At 43.5% G+C, this 21,160-nt stretch overlaps 1 protein-coding gene across 1 annotated transcript; it reads left to right on the top strand.

The window, feature by feature from the left end:
- Positions 1-241: 241 nt before the first annotated feature.
- LOC144700444 (phosphatidylinositol/phosphatidylcholine transfer protein SFH3-like) lies at positions 242-5,369 on the top strand. The gene is made up of 15 exons (XM_078571850.1): positions 242-467; positions 779-913; positions 1,195-1,471; positions 1,603-1,702; positions 2,234-2,500; positions 2,574-2,651; positions 2,733-2,834; positions 2,916-2,965; positions 3,053-3,152; positions 3,228-3,284; positions 3,361-3,438; positions 3,970-4,102; positions 4,330-4,724; positions 4,848-4,946; positions 5,025-5,369. The coding sequence occupies exons 2-15, from the start codon at positions 868-870 to the stop codon at positions 5,040-5,042; spliced, it is 1,800 nt and encodes a 599-aa protein (XP_078427976.1). The 5' UTR covers positions 242-467; positions 779-867; the 3' UTR covers positions 5,043-5,369.
- The last annotated feature ends 15,791 nt before the right edge of the window (positions 5,370-21,160 follow it).

The following is a 21,160-nucleotide window of genomic DNA, read 5'->3' as shown; positions in this document are numbered from 1 at the left end:
AAGCTTATACCACTTTTCACATTACATTATCTACTATTGAGGAATGTGCGTAATTAATAAACGAAAAAGTTACTGCACTTTGTAGGGTGTCACAGCCGGTTGGAAACATCAGAAACGACAATATCATGAAGTTTTACAGAGTTTTAATTGCATGCAGCTTCAATTTAGAAATTCGAAATATAAATATTATTGAACGGCACGTTATTTATATTATTGAACGGTAGAGCGGAAATGGGGGAATGAGGTTCGTTGGAACAGTTGGCCAGGGGACTCCGTCAAAAGCTTACTAATTAAATGCAAACTGGAGAGACATTCTAGCAACCGCGCTGTCCTGCGCTATTTTAGCTCCTCCTTACGTTTCCAACAGAGGCTGTTAATCGCCTCAGCAAAGCGTCATCTCTCCCTCGTTCACCTTCCATTCTCTGTTGCGGACGCAGGTTTGTGGGTGGTTCTCGGTCGACCTTCAGGTTTGTTCTAGTTCATCGTTTTTGTACTGTTCTCTGTTCTTTTGTAGGATAATTTTTGGTTTGGTCGCTTGGAAAGTCGGATCGGTGGGAGATTGATTGTCAAGAATCAAAGTTTTGGGAGTACGGGATCCATTGTTAATTTCTTTGAATTACATGTTAGAGTTGAAGAGCTATAACGTTTTTTTTAATTGTCTTGGTTTTTTCAATGAACATTCAACGGGTTCAGTTCGTTTCCTGGGCGAGCTTTTTCCAGAATTTTGGTTCTGGAGTATATACAAATTCCTGCATTATTCAGTCTTATTCAACTACAGATTTCTGGAGCGGCGTTTCGTTCTGATTAGTGAGCGTGGGTAGTCTTCCTCTCCTTGTGCTTTGGTACATCAGCTTGCAGAGCTGAGTTATGGCAGAAACGGTCCTAGGGATTCAGGAACGGCTTCCTGGACTCGGTAAGGAAACAACGTATACAGTAGTAATCCGTCTCTTTGTTGTTTAATGTTTCTTTGATATTGCAAGTGTACATTTTCGTTGTAAACCTTTTGAGAGATCCGTTCGTAAGACAATGCCGAGGCTAAACTGGAGGACATTCTTCAATTTTTACGTGTTCTTTTTGGTTTGACTTGGATTGAAGTTTAGGTTGATAAAAAGGAAGAAGATATTTTGTTTTGGAGCCCGCGTTTTCAATATGGTTCTGTACCTGCCAAATGAAGTCGAGTATTTTGATTTTCAGGTCTTGATCATCACGATGAAGCAAATGGGAAGTCTGATCTTCAGATCAGTGAGGACGAAAGGAAAACTAGAATTGGATCATTGAAGAAAAAAGCAATCAACGCCTCCACGAAGTTCAGGCATTCGTTGAATAAAAAAAGGCACAATAGAGTTCACTCCATAAGCATTGAAGATACCCGTGATGCGGAAGAAGAACAAGTCGTGGATGCATTTCGTCAGGCATTGATCTTGGAAGAACTGTTGCCTGCAAAGCATGATGATTATCATATGATGCTAAGGTTGATCCCTTTTCCTCAACTCAAGGAAAAGACTTATTCACTCGCGAGAATGATAAATTCTCAAACATGGATCCTTGGATTTCATTTGCATGATATTCTCGTTTTCTTTATCTTTTTCCTTGTTCATCCAGATTCTTGAAGGCCAGGAAATTCGATATTGAGAAAACAAAACAAATGTGGGCTGATATGCTGCAGTGGAGAAAGGAATTTGGCGCCGATAACATTTTGGAGGTAACACCCTCAATTTGATCGTCAACTTTGGCGTTATCAATTTTCATAGTATCTTCCCAAGAAGTTTTCTGTTAGCTTAGTGAGAGAAACTTTAGGATTTCTTGCGCTGGATTATTCGGAAGAGTTTTAGTTAATAACACTGTATAGAGTAAATAAAAAAATTAACAGTAAATTACAGAACATTTGAGTCAACAAGTTCAACAACTTCTCAGTCTCGGGGAAATGCGCACTAAAGAGCCATGGCCCCTATTTATATGCAAGAGAAGAAACTTAATCCTCTTTAGTCTAATCCTAGTTCATCCCGTAATTGTAATTAGAATACACTTAGTCTCTTTAAATCTATTTAAACACCGCACTTAATGAGACTTCATTATCCAACTATTATCATTAATGAATCGCATTCCTAGGAGTAAAGTGATACTCTTTAAGAACATATAATAGCGTGCACTAGGAAAGTCCAGCTTTACATTTTAGTTATTGGGTATTCGGATTACATTTTCATAAGGGTCCTTTTTTTTTTCTGTGACGCAGGATTTCGAATTCGAAGAGCTGGATGAAGTCCTGGAGTACTATCCTCAGGGCCATCACGGTGTAGACAAGGAAGGGAGACCGGTTTACATTGAAAAATTGGGAAAAGTTGATACTTCAAAGCTATTGCAAGTGACCACACTGGAGCGGTATCTAAACTATCACGTCAGAGAATTCGAGAGGACCATCAATCTGAAGTTCCCAGCCTGCTCACTAGCCGCGAGACGGAAAGTCGACCAGAGCACGACGATTATCGACGTACAGGGAGTGGTAGGCGTTCATCTCTCTCGCTTTTTTTAATTGACGCGGTAATTTAAGAGTTTTTTCTTTTTGTTGGCCTCAGGGACTGAAGAATATGTCAAAGACTGCTAGAGATCTACTCACTCGCCTGCAAAGAATTGACGGAGAAAATTATCCCGAGGTACATATTTTGTTTAATGATTCATATGATCTTCGCCCAATGTGTTTTATAGGGTTCTTGATACCTCCTTTCGAACAACAGACACTTAACCGCATGTTCATTATCAACGCGGGCCCCGGATTCAGAATGTTGTGGAGCTCTCTAAAATCTTTCCTTGACCAGAAAACCACCGCAAAGATCAATGTATGACTACTCCTCCGTAATCTCACGAGTATTCCACTCGAAATTGGAAATCTAATACTTTTGCCACATTCAACCCCTCAGGTTTTGGGGAACAAGTACCAGAGTAAGCTCTTAGAGGTGATTGACGCCAGGTGGCTAGATTTCACAACTCGTTACTCCGTTGTGTAAACATGAAATTTGAACAATATGATCAAAATACTTTCTCGGGTTCTTCCCAGCGAGTTGCCGGAGTTCCTCGGCGGCACTTGTACTTGCTCCGAGTCAGGAGGGTGTCTCAGATCTGACAAAGGCCCGTGGAAAGATCCAGAGATTCTCAAGGTAAAGTGTAATCTCACTTAGGTTATAGACAAGCATGGTTTTCCCGTAGTTTTGTCTGATAGTTTTAAACTGCAGATGCTCCAAATTGCCAGTAGCAGACAATGGAGTGACAAGAAGATTCTGGGTGACGAGGTAATGTTATGTCCATACAATATAGAATGGAGTTATATTTTAATATTTTTTAAAATTAAAATTTGAATCTTTCCAGGAAGAAGCAGTGACGGGCGACAGGAAAGACTGTTCTGAGAGTTTAGAGCAGCCACATCTGTCCTCCGTCCATGAAGAGGTAGGTTTTGGCCTCTTCCGTTTTGCTTTCTTCTTTTCATCTCGTAAGCTTGGAACTTAAGTTTCGGTATGAGAGTGGACCATTCATCCATGAGTGCTTTTTACCTATTGCTCTGGGAAATCAATCACTCTCTTTTTCTCTCTCTTTCTGTTTCTCTCTAACTCTCTGTCCGTCTACTCCCCTCTCTCTCTCCCTCTCTCTCTCTGTCTCTCCCCTTCTTTTTCTATCTGTCTATCCCTCTATCTCTCTCTCTTTTTCTTCCTATCTCTCTCTCTGTCTGCCTATGTGTCTCTCTCTTTCTTTTTCTATATGTCTGCCTATCTATCTCTTTTCTCTCTCTCCTTCTATCTTTCTACTTATCTCTCTCCCTCTCTTTCCGTCTGTCTGTCTGTCTGCCTCTTTATCTCTCTCTATCTATTTCTCTCTCCCTCTCCCCTTGTGTTGCTCTCTTTTCTCTATCTCTCTCTATACCTGCTTCTCTTGCTCTCGTTATTTCTCTTTCTCTGAGGGTCTTCTTTTCTTGGGCTGCAGCCGAAGAGAGATGAAACGGGGACAAACGTTTCCATTTCTCGTTGCAAGGGCGCCACCACTCCCCTGGTCGACAAGGCGGTGGACGCATCCTGGCGGAAGGAATTTTCGGACGATAAATTTCCCGACAGCAACGGTACGCTTCCTCACTATCTCTCTCTTCACTGACAACCCTTAGTACCCTCAGAAAAACCTTCCATGCAGTAGAACAAGATAATCATTTAGATCACCAGAGAAAACGTAGTAGATAGTGGGAATTCTTTGCATCATCAGTTCCCCCTCTTACCAGCAGCCACGAGCCTTAGTTGCATGAATAGATTATCTTACGAGGTAACGTGAGTAAATAGCCGCTTGAAAGTGCAGGGGAATTATCTATCCAAGCACTGTCCAAGGCACCCGGGAAGAGTCTCAGCGGGTTGATGGTCTCCCGGGTGACGACTTTCTTCGTGGGCGTCTTCGCCGTTCTTCGCGTGGCAAATGGCATGCAGAAGAAGAAGAAAGCCGAGCCGGCTATTCTCTGGACCGCCGGCACCGCTGAGCAGACCCCCGCCAGCACCGCCGCCCGCCGACGACGCGCGCCACCCGCAGCCTCTCCCGTCGAGTTCTCCTCCGTCGTGAAGCGGCTCGGCGACCTCGAAGAACAGTTCATCGCTCTGAGCAGCAGGCCCCCGCAGATGCCCTGCGAGAAGGAGCAGCTCTTGGCGCAGGCCGTCAGCCGAGTCGAGGCCTTGGAGGCCGAGCTGCAGGCCACGAAGCAGGTAGAGAAATTCTCCTTTCTTCTGAAATCAATCATTATTCTATCGGATGATCGGCAGCGGAGCCAAAAAGCCGGGATTGCTGCTCTTTAATGATTTCTGGTTCAAACTTGAACTATTTCTCAGGCCCTGGAAGACGCGGTGGCACGACAAGATGAGCTACTTGCGTGGATGGAACAGGAGAAACTGAAGACGCAGAAGCAGAAGAAGAAGAAGAGCAAGCTGGTAAGCAAGTGAATGACACCCGTTTTAGGCAGAAGTTGATTTTTACCAAGCTTGCTTTTTTCTGTCCTACGACTGCAGAACTTGTTCTGCTGGTGAATTCGAGGTCGTGGGGGTTGGTGAAGCTGATGGGAAACGTGGTGAATGATTTCTGTGCGGTATTTGACTCCACACTGAAGTCAGCCCTTGTTGGGATTGAACGCTCGCGTTGGTTTCTTCGACAAAACATTGGCACCTGATGATATAATGAGGCAATTGCTTTTCTCACAATTTGCCCAATTCAAGTGCAAGATATGGATTACAGGTAGGGATAAACAGTTAGATCCGCACGAGTCTTGCATCGATTCTCAAGGATGATGAAGATCGTACGTGAATGTAAATCAATGTAAAACATACCTCGATCCATCGCGTCTTTGCTTAGTTGAATCGAACAATCTTCAGGGGAGGCCTTTTGGATCAATACCGGAGGACTTCCTGAAGTCTCTCTGAGTAATGGGACGCTCATGAGAAAAGTCAATTACCTTATGACCCAATGACCTGGCCCCTATTTATAGGAAGAGGAGATACTTAATCCTCTTAAGCTTATCTTAATTAATCCCATCATTATAATTAAGATAAGCTTAGCCTCTACACAATTAATTACCACACTTATTGTTATAAATGTCTTAATCCCGTTATTAAGCGAATCACATATGAAGTGGGATTTATAACTGATAGCTTAACAATATGCAATTATATACATACATATATATAATTGTCCATAGATTAAGAAATTAATCTAACAATCTCCCACTTGGACAATATAAATATGTTTATGAAATATTGCATATCATCACTATAGGAGCTCAAAAACTTTGCTATCATTACTAAGACATTTGAACCAATCTCGTCCATCACAAACTGGCATAGAACCAAGGGGCTTTTGTTACATTAATAGTAACTAAACCCAAACAATGATCACATACACCAATTCAATGAATGACATAGAACATGTATGGATGTGTAGCATGGAAATTATACAACATGTGATTCATACGTGTACATTTCCAACTTAGTCCTCCGGATTCTGAATGGAGGTCAACTGAAGTTTGTTCAGACATGCTTAAATTTAGGAGATTACTCATGCATGAAAAGAAACTCCATAATATGTCTATTACTGAATGAACATCAAAATACAAACTCCCACTGAATTACATATCCTCATGAGGTATTAAACCCATATGAGCAGTATGCTCATGAAAGACCTTTGGCAGCAGTCCTTTTGTGAGTGGATCCGCTACCATGGAGTTTGTCCCAATATGCTCAATAGACAACTGCCCTGTCTGAACTTTTTCTTTCACAACTAGGAACTTGATATCAATGTGCTTTGATTTCATTAAGCTCCTGTTGTTATTGGCAAACATAATGCCTGATTGAATATCACAATAGAGCTTTAGCAGTCTTTCAATGCCATCAACGATTCTCAAGCTTGTGACAAAATTCTTCAGCCAATTATCTTGATTTGATGCTTCATAGCATGCTATATATTCTGCTGCCATAGTAGAAGATGCTATCAATGTCTGCTTTGCGCTTCTCCAAGATATAGCTCCTTATGCTAACAGAAAAATATAGCATGAAGTAGACTTTCTGCTACCAACGCATCCAGCAAAATCAGAATCAGAATACCTAATGATCTCCAATCGATCTGATTTCTTGTATGTGAGCATATGTCCTTTTGTTCTTTGAAGGTATCGCATGACTCTCTTGGTTGCTTTCCAATAATTCATACCTGGATTACTTAAATATCGGCCAAGTACACCAACAATATGAGCAATATCTGGGCGTGTACAAACTTGTGCATACATAAGACTCCCCACAGCTGATGCATAAGGAATCTTTTGCATTTCCTGGCTTTCAAAATTGTTCTTTGGACACTGATCAAGACTGAACTTGTCTCCTTTAGCAATAGGAGTGTCTAGAGGTTTACAATCTTCCATGCCATATCGTTTAAGGATTTTTTCAATATATCCCTTTCGAGACAAACCTAAGATATTTTGAGAGCGATCATGATATATCTAAATGCTCAATACATATGAGGCTTCACCGAGATCCTTCATCTCAAAATGACTCGACAGAAATTTCTTCATGTCATGAAGTAGGTTTGTATCGTTTGTGGCAAGTAATATGTCATCTGCATATAGGACGAGAAATATGTATTTACTCCCACTAAACTTATGGTACGCACATTCATCTGCTAAGTTTGCCTCAAAACCAAAAGGGTCAATAATTCGATGAAATTTTTGATACCATTGACGAGAAGCTTGCTTTAGACCATAGATGGACTTCTTTAATTTGCAGACCATTGACTTTGGATCTCCGATCTCAAAGTTTTTTGGTTGAACCATATATATGGTCTCATTGATGTCTCCGTTAAGAAACACAGTCTTGACATCCATCTGGTGTAGTTCAAGATTAAAATGCGCTACAAGTGCCATTATAATTCTAAAGGAGTCTTTCGATGAAACTGGAGAGAAAGTCTCATCATAATGTATGCCTTCTCGTTGAGTAAAACCTTTTGCAACAAGATGAGCTTTATATCTTTCCATATTACCCTTTGAATTCATTTTGGTTTTAAATATCCATTTGCAGTCAATGGGCTTCTTACCTTCGGGTAATGGGACAAGATCCCAAACGTCATTGTCAACCATAGATTTTATTTCTTCGTTCATGGCATCTATCCACCTTTGAGAGTTAAAATTCTGCATGGCCTGTTTTATATTAAGAGGATCATCTTCCATGATCTCAAAATCAGCCTCATGTTCCTGGAGAAAAATAATATAGTCATCCGGAATTGCAGATTTTCTTTCTCTAGTGGATCTTCTTAAGAGCACTTGTATTTGAGGTTGTGATGTTTGTTTAACTAGAATAGAGGAGCATGAAGAATTATCTTGAATTAGTGGTGCATTTTTTAGTGGGCCAAGTGTGATTAATTCATCTTCTTGGTCATCAACAATAACTAACGGGGCATCCTATAATTCTTCCATATAGACAATGTCATGAACTTTATCTCCCCCTGCAAACTCAACATCCTCAAAAAAATGAGCATTTCCCGTCTCAAAAATGGCTTTAGTAGTGGGGTCATAAAATTTAAAACCTCTAGACATTTTAGAATATCCAAAAAAATAGCAAGTGAAAGTTCTGGAGTCAAGCTTCCGTTCATTAGGCAATAAGGGTCGTGCTTCTACTTGACAACCCCAAATGTATAAATGTTTCAAACTTAGTTTGCGAGTTGTCCAAAGCTCATATGGAGTTTTCTTAGTTGCCTTTGTTGGAATTCGATTAAGTAAATAGGCAGTCGTCTTGAGTGCTTCGCCCCAGATGTTCATAAGAAGAGGAGATTCTGCAAGCATACTTCTAACCATATCTTGGAGTGTTCTATTTCGCCTCTCGGCAACACTATTCATGTGGGGTGAACCTGGCATGGTGTATTGAGGAACAATACCACATTCTGAAAGATATTTAGCAAAAGGTCCTGGACATTGTTCACCTTAACCATTATATCAGCCGTAGAATTGTCCTCCACGATCAGATTTTATGGTCTTAATCCGCTTGTTTTGCTGATTTTCAACTTTGGCTTTATATTTCTGAAACATTTCCAGAGATTCTGATTTCTCATGAATGAAATATAAGTAGCCATATCAAGAATAATCATCTGTGAAAGTAATAAAGTAGCGTTGACCATTTCTAGTTGTTGTAGGGAATGGTCCACATATATCTGTATGAATCAATTCCAAGATATCTGAAGCTCGAATGGCCCCTTTTCCCTTAGGTTTTGTTTGTTTTCCCTTGATACACTTGATGCAAGTGTGAATATCCTCGTCATCAAAGGGATCCAGAATACCATTTGACACAAGGCTATCCATTCTCTGATAAGAGATATGCCCCAGTCTTTTGTGCCATAATGAAATGGAATTCTTATTCGTTAACTTCCTCTTGGCCCCTTTTGCACTAGTATGCAGAATTTCATTGGATGGGACGTCCACATCTAGTATATAAAGGTTTCTATCACTTAATAAAGAGCCAGTGCTGATTAGACTTGATTCATAAAAGAGACTAACTTTATTATTTCCGAATATACAAGTATAAATGAATTTGTCCAAAACAGATACAGAAATTAAATTACGTCTAAAAGACGGTACCAAGGAAGTCTCTATCAAGTCTAAACAGCATCCAGACTTTAAGTGCAACCTAAACATCCCTATTGCCACCACTTCTGCTGAATTGGACATTCCCGGTGTAATTGAAGCTTTCAATGGCACTCAATTTCCAGCAATGGAGGCAACCCTACATAAACACACTAACATGAATAGTAGCCCTAGAGTCGAGCCACCACATGTCTAAGGGCACAGACTTAATTAATCCCATCGGCTGGGTTTTCAGATCTCATGACATAAGGAAGATTTGAGTATGTGAGGGCAATCATTACATCTTTCTTCCATGTCAGAAAGTCATTGGGATTCAAGATGGGAATTTTATGCCCTTGTACAGTGATGTACGCGTGTGCAGTCGCTGTATAATAGGACAAATAGCTCACATAGGGAACTGAATTGCAAATTAAAGTACAAACCCATCGCAAGACATCGGGTGCAACAATAATGTATCATCTTTGGATAATAACATTAACTGCAATTGACATCATGTTGTAAATAATAACATAGACAAAAAAGTTCCCGTTAACTAGCAAGTCTGTCTTTGGACCGACTAACCAATCACAAGAAAAATAACTGAATATTTGTCTCATGTCATTTATCACGAGCATACAAAGTCTCGTCCAGTATTTACTGTCCTTTGGGCCAGCTAGTACCGACATTTGACACGTGTACACTACATCCAATGTGTAGAGTAAATGATTTCCACAAAAGAGCCAACTTTGGCAGGATATTGTTTCCGTCAAAAACTCATTACACTAGACAATGTACTGAATTTGCATGTACTTGACTGCTGTTATGAATACCTTCGATTATCCATGATGGTGGGTATTTTCAAGTCCAAATACCAAACATAATATGCCAATCTTGCATTCAACTAACATAGACCAATACATTTAGGACCTTCTTCGGCCAGCTAGTGGTGAAAATCAATCAAACTTGAATTATCGGCCCTTAAATGGCTAATTTGCAACTTAAAATTGGATATTTCCATCTCTGAAAGACCTAATATGAACTATTATTGCCTTGGGATGGCTGCTGTAGTGGCCCATTTAAGTCTTACAAGGGCCAAAGGAAGTCTAAAATGGGCCATCTATATCATACCTAAAGGGCCCCAAGAGTAGGCCAAATGTGTCTTTTTATATATTTATAGGGCCCCAAGGTGGCCCAAAATGGGCCCTCAATTATTAATCACACAACGCCTTGGGGCAGCCCGAAATGGGCTGCCCCTAATAGGGTTTTGCTAGGCCCCTTGGGCGGCCTGGATTGGGCTGCCCACAAAAGGGTCCCCCAGGGCCCCTGGGTTGGGCCGCCCCTTAAGGGACCCTCGGGGGCCGTGGGCAGACCGAAATGGGCTACCCATTATGGGTCTCTGTGGGGCCCCTTGGGCGGCCCAAATGGGCCGCCATTTAAAGGACTCTTGAAGGCCCTGGGCAGCCCAAAATGGGCTACCCATTATGGGTCCCCGTGGGGCCCAATGGGTGGCCCAAAATGGGCTACCCATTATGGGTCCCCGTGGGGCCCAATGGGTGGCCCGAAATGGGCTGCCCTTTAAGGGGCCTTGGGGGGCCCTGACAGCCCGAAATGGCTGCCCATTAACGGACCCTCGGGGCCCTTGGGCGGCCCAAAATGGGTCGCCTATTAGGGCTCCCTGCAGGGTCCTTGGGCGGCCCGAAATGGGTCGCCTGTTAGGGCTCCCTGCGGGGCCCTTGGGCGGCCCGAAATGGGCTCCCATTAAGGAACCCACGGGGCCCTTGGGCGGCCCAATATGGGCCACCCATTTCGGGACCCGCGGGCCCCTTAATGGCCCCGCCCTTGAGGTGGTGAGTGACCGTCTCAAGAGCGGTCACCGCCTCAAGGGCGGTGAACGCCTCACGGTGCTGACCACCTCACGGGCGGTCACTGCCTTAGGGGCCAACCGCCTTATGGCGGTCAACCGCCTCAAGGGAGCCTTGAGGTTCCTTGAGGCTGTCAGCCCCTTGAGGCTGACTGCCTCATGGAAAAAGAAAAAAAAAATTTCTTCGACATACCACATTAAAGAAGAAAAAATAATAATTTACGCTTATCCTTCAACAGTATGGATTTGTCATCATTCTAAACATGAAAGTAATGTCAGAAGAAATAAAATATCATCTAACATCATGTATTCCACATAACATCAATAAAATAAATATCAAATCTGAATGTACGATGAATGATTTTGAATGAATATCAACATGCAACACGTACGATATAAAAAAAAATTGTTCATCCCTTAAGAACATATGCAAGTAGGCTCTGATACCACTTGTTAGATCCGCAGGAGTCTTTGATAAGCCTAAAATTTGCGGTGTTTTAATCCCTAATTTGTCGTTGTTTGATTAGGCTTATGCAATGAAATTTATAATTCCTTTCTCAATTTAGATTTTAGTAAAATGATGAGTAAGGAGTCGAACCCTAGAGAGGCAGTCTGCAAGAATTTCTGAGTCAATTAGTGAATTTAAGTGGAATTTCAATGTAAGAGACTTGAAGAGAGAGAAATTTAAGAGAGTTTATGAAATTTTTAGGATTAAGGTATTGAATGAGAGAATTTTTGAATGAAATTTTGTGTGGAAGTTCAGATTGATGAGAATTAAAGAATTGAAACTTGAATTTTGAATTTTAGAGAGAGAAAGTGAAAGTTTAATCTAGAGAGAGAAAGTGCATGAAATTTGGGGATTTTTTGTCTAAACAGTCAGATCTGTCAAAAATGACAGATCTAACTGATAGAAAATGTTGAATTATGATTAGATCTAACTCCTAAGATAGAATTTTTGGTTTCTAACCAAAGATCCTCTGCTTCTCTCTAAAAATTCATGAATCTAGGGCGTATACCTTTCGCCTATGCCTTGGCGTGTTAGAACTTCAAGAAATCACGAATCTGAAGAGGTATGAAGACTTACAAGACTTTGGAGAGGCCCCAATCCGGATCTGAACTGTTGAAATAAGCTGTGTCCTCCAGGCCAATTGTATTGGAGCTCCAAATCAAAGTTCAAATTTCGCCACCTTCCTGAGCCCAATTTATAGTGTTCTTGGCTCAGAAAGGTGGTTACGAATATTACAAACAAACCCTGAAAATTTCAGGTCATTTGGAAATCAGGATGAAAAGTTATGATTTTTTGAAGTTTTTAGGCTTGATTTTCTCTCTCCTCTGGTCGAACGGTTAGAGAATCCACGTGGCGCGCTCTGATTGGCTGCACGTTTTTTCTTTTCTCAAGCGCTAAAGCGCCAAAATTCGCCACGTACCCCCCTGTGTAACAGAATGCATACAGCGCATGGTGAGTTTAATTTGCACGTAATATATGAGTACAAAGCGCTCAATGCCTCCAATTGCGCCACGTACCCCTCTGTGCGTGGCGCGCACCGCGCTACGCACAGAGGGAGAAAATGATTTTTTTAATTCAAAAAAAAACTATTTACTCCGCTTTGTAACAGTAACCGGCGACGTGGCGCGCTGCGCGTCGCCCAAAAATTCAAAGAAAAATAGAAATTCGCTGAAATTTATAAAAAAACCCTTTGCGGCTTTTTAAACCTGAAAAATGCCCTTAAAAGTCCGAAAATTGGATAAATACGCCTGTGATCAATTAAAAAAATCCGAGAGTGATTTTTTCAATGAATTAAATATATTTTTGGCTCTAAATCACTCCAAAAAAATCTGAAAAAATCAGGAAAAATCAGAAAAGTTATTAGAAAACATTTCCAATTGAAATAAATTCATTAGAAAATATATTTCTACTTTAAAAATCATTTTTCCTAAAAATAAAATCCAGAAAATTGTGCATAATTAATTAAAAGTTCATGAAATTATATAAAATCAAATTTTTTAGAAATTGCTTATCTTTTTAATATGATAACATGCAATATGGATCTTTTAGATAAAAATTTCTTATAAAATCCCTGATTTTGCATGATAAAATTGCATGTTATCAGTCTTGCATCGATTCTCAAGGATGATGAAGATCGTACGTGAATGTAAATCAATCTAAAACATACCTCGATCCATCACGTCTTCGCTTAGTTGAATCGAATAATCTTCAGGGGAGGCCTTTTGGATCAATACCGGATGACTTCCTGAAGTCTCTCTGAGTAATGGGACGCTCATGAGAAAAGTCAATTACCTTATGACCCAAGGACCTGGCCCCTATTTATAGGAAGAGGAGATACTTAATCCTCTTAAGCCTGTCTTAATTAATCCCATCATTATAATTAAGATAAGCTTAGCCTCTACACAATTAATTACCACACTTATTGTGATAAATGTCTTAATCCCGTTATTAAGCGAATCACATATGAAGTGGGATTTATAACTGATAGCTTAACAATATGCAATTATATACATACATATATATAATTGTCCATAGATTAAGAAATTAATCTAACATAAATGACGATAATGATTTCGTCATCGTTCGGATGATGAAGAACAGACTACTAAAGATGGGTAGATGACGGTGACGACCGTTAGCTGTAGGACGATGTTACAACTTTCGACAACTGATGGGATTTAAATAGTTTATTTGATAATAATATTTAATTGACAATCAGGCCGGTCGAAGTCAACCGACTAGGGTTTACAGTTCTCTGAAATCAAATGCGCGCTCCCCAATGGCTTCTTCACCTTTAGTTCCTCCATCGTGCGTTCCATCTCTACCACTTGCCCATGCTTGTACAAACCCACTAAGAGATTGAGTCAGCGGGCAAACGATCATGAAGACTGAAATGGATTGCGCCGGTAGGAAAGAGGTTGAGTCATCCAGAAGAGTGGATGAGTCAGCCATCGTCTCTGTTATCTTTCCAAATCTTGACCTCTTTTGTGGCACAAGGGTGGCTCTCTGAGCGGGCTGCCAACACTAGTGTCTTCTTCCTCCTTCCTGTCTTCCCCTTTCTTCTTCTTCTTTCTTCTTCTTCTTCTTCTTCTTCTTCTTCTTCTTATTCTTCTTCCTCCTCTCCTCTTCTCTCCTTTCATTCTCTCACGGTGACATGATAACACCCTAAATCCGGTCTGTATTTCAAGCAATTTTGCACAATTTTATGCATTTAACTAGATTAAAAGGGGTTGTTATCATATATTTACATGAAATTCATGTTTTCAAGTGATTTCTGATTTTTCCTAATTTGCCATTAATTTTACAAATTTTTAGGGATTTATTTGAGCTTTAAAAATAATTTTTTAAAAATGAAAATGGAAGGTTTAATGTTCAATTTTGAGGTTTATTAGTGTATGAATGAATTACTGAATTTTCTAGAATTTTCTGGAATTTTCTAGGATTTTTTAGGATTTTCTAGGATTTTACTGAGATTTATTTGAGGAAGGACTAAATTTTTAATTAAGAAAAGGATATGTTTATAAGGAGAAAATGAGTATTAATGTTATCTTCCAACTTTGAGGGGCTTTTTGTAAAGTCTGCTGCAACTATATCCCTAAAACAGCTCTCGGTAGTGGCATAGACATAATTATGGAAATTTGGCAATATGCATGGTATTTTTGTGATTTCCGAAAAAATCAGAGGAGAGAGAATGCGCAAGGGGCATATACACAATTACTTTTGGGTGGCGTCAGATGACAATTTTGTATTTTTAAAAGGGCTTCTACGCAAAATGTCCTGTTGATTTTTCCGCAGTCAATGTTGCCTCATATCAGCCTTCGCATTCGAATCCGACGGTGGTTGATGATAGGGTGCCACGGGAGGTAAGTTCACCGCCCGCGCTGCGCGTACAATGCACGTGCAGGGGCGGTGACGTGGCGAGCTGCGAGTGGTCAACGCATTAAAAAGAACGCACCTTAGGTGCATCTCAAAACGTATTGAGCCTATTTTTCTGACCATTTCTCTTTGTTTTTATTTTTCGCCAAGGGGTACGTGGCGCTCAGAGATCAAACCCGAAAGGAGCTCCATCACAGTTCGAGAGGAGGGGGTCATTCTGGATGGTGCTCTATCACAGCTGCAATACCGAGAGGAGCTCCAGCTTGGATCAACTTGTTTGGTACTTTTTCATTCATTATATTTGAATTTTTTGGTGTATTTTGGATGTGGTTAGTAGAATCTCGTAATCATTCTTCTTGATTTCTGTCTGAACTTCTAAATCGCTTGTCTTGAGAGGCATGTACAAGCCCTGTGATGGAGGACCATCGTGCCGACGACGACCTGACGACGACGACAACATCTGCCGGACGACCGACGACGACCCGCCAGCAGCCACGTCGGACAGCTCGTGCCGACGTCCGCAACTCGGGGTTTAAGTACTCCGGGTAGGTTCGAACAATTTATGTTTTTCTATGTGTATTTTCTTTGCATTCCGAATTATGGATTGGGCCAGTATCGTAGGGCCCATCCTCGTCTTTCTTTTATTTTAAAGATTGTATTTTGATTTTGTAAGGAGAGGTCGAACCACGTCTCATGACGGTTCCACCTCCCCCCACGTCTCCTTGGCACCCCTCCTCCTATATAAGGAGGGCATGCCCAAGGACTACTTGGAAGTTTTTGAATTGAAAAGTATTTTCAGAAATCTTCCCCCTTATCGTAGCTGTAGCGTAGGGGGTTTGGCTAGCCCCGTCTCTTCGTCGAGATCACTCCGGAGAGGGTAGAGCCCACGTCTTGTCCGTCGAGATCACTCCGGGCGGGACGTGTTCAACCGTGCCATCGAGATCACTCTGGCACGTTCAAGATTTCCAAGAAGCCGTTGAATCAAGAATTGAGAGGATTCCCATCGAGATCACTCTGGGCGTCCTCAAGGTTCGTGACGACTACGGCGCCGTGCTGCATCGGGACATCTACCTCCAGCGAGGAGGAACGCCCGCGACCGATCAAGAACCATCTCCGCAAAGGTTCTTGATTTCTCCCTCCACCTTCATCCTTCTCTACCCTCGCCTCGCCCGCATTCCTCCCCGTTCTTGACCATCTCCATCCATTCCTCATCGATTCTTGATCCCTCAACCGAATTCTTGACATCATTGTCCATTTCCCCATCCATTCTCCTTCCCTCGCCACCCATCTTGATCCTTCCACCGTTCTTGACCACCCACATCCCTCCGCTATCTTTCCCCCCTCTCGTCTCCTTCGTCCTTGGTCATATTCCACCCTTCATGATCACCGTCGCCCCATCTTTCCCCTGACCTTGATCACCGCTGCCCCCCCCCCACCCGCTTCTTGGCATCCACCCTCGCCGCCCAACCCTTCCCGGTCGCGGCTCCGTCCCGCGCATCCGCCCGCGTTGCACCGCGGCACCACCCGCGCGGCAGTCTCACCCGACGTCGCAAGCCCCGCGGTGCGACTCCGCCCACTGCGTCAAGAACGACGCCCGCGCCGCTGGTCTGCCCCGCACCGCCGCCCATACCGTCCAGCGGTATCGCCCCGCGCCACGTTCCAGCTCCGTCGTGCCCAGGCCTCGCTCGCGCCGCGAATCCGCTCGTGACGCAGACTTGCGCCGCTCGGCGATCCTGCCGCACGCCGCGGACTCAACCCCGTCGCAGCTCTGTCTCCGCGCCGCGGGCTGGTCCTGCGCCACCTCCATCGCCGACTACGACCGGCGCTACCCCGCCGAGTGTGCCACGATCCCGCCCCACCGCTCGGTACTCGCCTGTGATTCAGCGTCACTCGGTGATCGTCCGTCCTCACAGCGCCGTGAACCTACCGACGACTCGTCCGTCATCACGTTTCGTCCGATCTCCCGCCCCCGCCCGGCTCGCCGACGCCTCGCCTGCCGAAACACGCCGTGGACTACGCGCTCTCAGGTCAGCTCGTCTCCTCTCCATCTTAAACCAGTATTATTACTACCTGCAGTGCCGTCCTCCGCTATCGCGTCTTCTGCCCCGGTGCCTCGAAAATTGCCAGAAATAGGATTAACCACCATTGACGAGAATAGGAGCTTTCTTGAGGTAAACGGACTGTCCTCTGACCACTTAAATTCCGAACCTGACAGGGCCGTTGGACGCCCCTCTTGCCTAGACGTCTAGTAGATTCCGAGGGTCATCGGGAGTTTGATCCTCGGATCATTCTTCTTGGGTGATCGTCCCGATCTACGTCGTTATCTTTTGAGGTCTTGTATCGCTCGTCCATACGTGCATTATTTTTGAATATTATCTCACAACACGACATCATCATCTCATGTGACGTGAAACACGTCGTTCGATCCCGGCCGATAGCGTTTCGCATCACCCTGACTAGGATTGAGAGGAGAAATTGAGAAATTTACCAAGCTATTCCAAGTGCATTTCAGAAAAACTATAAAAAAACATAAAAAAGTGTTAACTTTCTAGGAGATTGAATTTCCCATTCCATTATCTAATAGAATAGTTGTTCCTGAATTACCAAAACTACAGAATCAACCAAAACAAATCAAAATTTTCTTCTTAGTCTCTCTAATTTAATTCTTTGATCCTTTCAATTGGATCAACTAATTCAATTTAGAGCCCCTTATTTCTTCCATTCCTCTCATCTATTCTAACCCCCTTTCTAAATTTCTCCTCTAACTAGGGTAATTTGATCTCTGTTGAAGATTAAATTAACCCGAATCAAGGTTCAAGTTATTCAAGAAGAACAGCAATTGGATTCCTTACTACCTTCCCTTCGACGATACTCATACTTATCACTACACATCTTAAGTAGGGTTTTTATAAATTTTATTGTATAAGTTAAAGTTGACAACGACAAGTGATGGCGAGGACACCAACACATCACCATCGGGCACGTCGCCACAGTCAACCAAAGTCAACGTCTCCACCATGGATACGCCGCTGCAGTCAACTGACGTCATCACTCCCGCTACGGACATGCCGCAACCGTCTCCGCTACGCACATCTCCACGCACGCACGTCAACACTCCCGCTATGGACATGCCGCAACCGTCTCTGCTACGCATGTCTCCAAGCACACACGTTCCTTCCCGCATCATGATGCGTCGCCAACGGCAGATTAACAACTGCCCCTTGGCGTGACATGAAGCACGTCTCGTCTTTAATTTCTATTCTCTAATTTCTCGTCTTTAAGTTGTATTTTCTCTTTCCTCCAAGGCCTATATGTGTAGGCCATTGTTTCAAGAAACAGTTAGGCAGTCATATTTCAAGAATTGAGTTTTGTTTAACTCTTCTTGGAGGACTACCCAAGCCTCCCTATCTCTCCAGCCCTAGCGCCACCACCGCCGCCGCCGCCGCCGCGGCCTCGCGTTTGTCGGCCTTCCACCCCTCATCCTTCCTCTCTTTCTCTCTCACTCTCCCCCTTTCTCTCTCTACCGCCCCAGGCCATCGCCCTTGAGCACCCAAGAAAGCTGCCCCAGGCCGCCCAGGGCAACCCACCCTAGGCCGCCCAAGGCCGCCGCCCAGGGCTGCCGCCCAAGGCCGCCCAAGGCAGCCACCCCAAACTGCCCAGGGCAACCCGCCCAAGGCCGCCCAAGGCAGCCACCCCAGGCTGCCCAGGGCAACCCGCCCAAGGCCCCCGCCCCGGGCCGCCCAGGGCTGCCGCCCAAGGCTGCCCAAGGCAGCCGCGCAAAGCCACCGCCCCAGGCCGCCTAGGCCAAACTGCCGTAGGCCGCCCAAGACCGCCGCCCAAGACCGCTGCCCAGGCCGCCTAGGGCTGCCGCCAGAGGCGGCCCAAGGCAGCCGCCCCAGGCCGCCCAGGCAGCCCGCCTTGGCCGCCCTAGGCCGCCCAAGACCGCCGCCTAGGATTGGTGCCAGTCCCCACTTCCTTCATCCGTGCCCGATCGTCCACCTCACTCCCTACCAGGGCCGTGCAACGCCCAGAACGCGCAGTCTTTTCGTCCAGTGGGCCGCTCAATGCCTGGAATCACTCAGTCTTGCCTCGGTCCAAATTTCCTGCATCCTCTTCATGCACTATGGTGCCGAGGTATGCCTGAACTCTTTGGTGTCGAAGTGTTCTCCGTTCAGTATTTTCTCGAGAAGTTTCCACCGCTGTCAGGATTAGATTTGGTTTGGACTCTCACTTCCTCCCTCTCTTTTGAGTGTTTCTTCGTGACGTGAATTCGGGTATTGACTTCGCTGTTTAGGCATCGTCGCGGTGGGTGAAGACAGTACTCCTGCCCTCGACAAGGGTCGGAGCTGAACCACCAGTTTTTCATCAGTTTTAAAGTCCGAATCCGACTGTGCATATTTCTGTGGGCTGTTTTATCCCTCCTGTACCCAACCCATCCACCATCGTCCATCCATCCGTAACCTTCCCCGTACTCCAGTCATCCAGTCCTTAGTCGTCTTGCGTCAACAAGGGTTGAAAATTATATAAAATTTACCCCTATTTTTGGCTTATCATGAGACCTGTACGAGTGGTAACTCCCAACAAAACAATTCCAGATCTGAAAATAGGACGTGGTCCCATCATGGCCTTATATGGGTCCATGATGGGCCATTACAAGGAGTCCAGAAAGGGGAGTCCTATAAGAATCTCCCCCACCCATTTACAACATAGATGAGAAAATAACAAAATAAAACCACGCGAAAATGGAAAGATACGAACGGATACGAAAACACGGTGATACCGACGCGTCATGACAAGTAGGGGGCACTCGTTGTGACGAACACAAACATGGATCAAATGACTTAAAAATAGATAATTAAAACACAGTGATATAGACACAGGCATGCTCTATCTGGGGTATTTAAACACCGGTGTTCTCACAGACGCTTTGGCGTTCTGGTCGGGCTGGACATGGACCAGCGGTGATGCTGATGATGCCGAGGACGGCTTTGATAATGATTTGTCGATGTCATTCGGGCGCGCTCCATCACTCTCTTTCTCTCTCCACTTTCTCGAAGACTATATACTCTATATCCCTATGTTTTACACACTCTCTATCCACTCTTCTCCTCTCCCTCTCTATCTCTCCACTCTCTCAAAGACTCTCTATACTCTGATCCCCTTATTTCTCACACACACTCTCTATCCACCCTCGTCTCTCCCTCTCTCTATTTATACACTCTCTCAAAAACTCTCCAAACTCAATCTCCCAATTTCTCACACACGCTCTCTATTCACTCTCCTTTGTCTCTCTCCACTTCCTCCAAGACTCTCTATCTTGTATCTCCCTATTTCTCACACATAATCTCTATCCAATCTTTTTCTCCCTATATCTCTCTCTCTTTAACTTCCTCGCTATATCTATCCTCTCACAACTCTATGTCCCTCTCATTACTCACTCTCTCCAACCTTATTTTGTATCCTTTCTTTACTCTCTGACTCTCTCCATATTGTGTCCCCGCTATACCAAATTAGGTCAAAAAATAAATGCTTTTCTGCGTCTTCATTACCTCTTATTTTTAGATTTGCACTTACATTATTCATCATTTATGGATAAATGAGAAAATTATGATTTATTTTCCTAACATCTATTTTTATATACTTTATTGATCTTTGAGACTAACCCCACTTGACTCCTAAGAGTCACGTGGATTTCTAACATCTTCATAGAGTTTTATTTTAAAAACAGGACTTAGGTAAATAAAATGGTCAAATTTATGATACAAAAAGGACGAAAGGAGACACTCATATTATCTCCTACATAATAGTAGGAGGCCCAATACACAAGAATCCCACTCTAGAAGCCAATTCAAACCTCCTTAGAAACCACGTTAACTAAAGGCAATAATTGTGGAACTAACTCACAATTCAAATTTGAAAGGTCTAGTTCCAAATATGAGAAGGAGGTCATGTAGATCCTAATGTAACACAAAGTTCCGAGATCAAACGGCTTGTGTCACACCATAGGGGGCGGGAGATAATGTCTGTTGTCAAACCTCTTGTATGTGTTCATTTGAAAATCACCGAGAAGTATGTCAGAGTACCTACTGACCTGGGACGGAAGTCCAAGTAGTGGACACGAGGGGTCTTGACAACAGACAAGTTCCCAATGACCCGAGTGATTAGCTTGAATGCCAACAGATGGGGGACAATCAATGTCTGTGAGCGTCCATGACCGTCACAAAAAATTATGTGGAGACACATACAAGAGGAATCAGCAACATGATGTTTGCAAGCTTTTCTTTCGACTTGAAACCTCTCGGCAGAGGAG

The sequence above is a fragment of the Wolffia australiana genome, chromosome 3 (assembly GCF_029677425.1).
Source record: "Wolffia australiana isolate 7733 chromosome 3, ASM2967742v1".
Taxonomy (NCBI): Eukaryota; Viridiplantae; Streptophyta; class Magnoliopsida; order Alismatales; family Araceae; genus Wolffia; species Wolffia australiana.
This window is presented reverse-complemented; position numbering and strand designations above follow the sequence as displayed.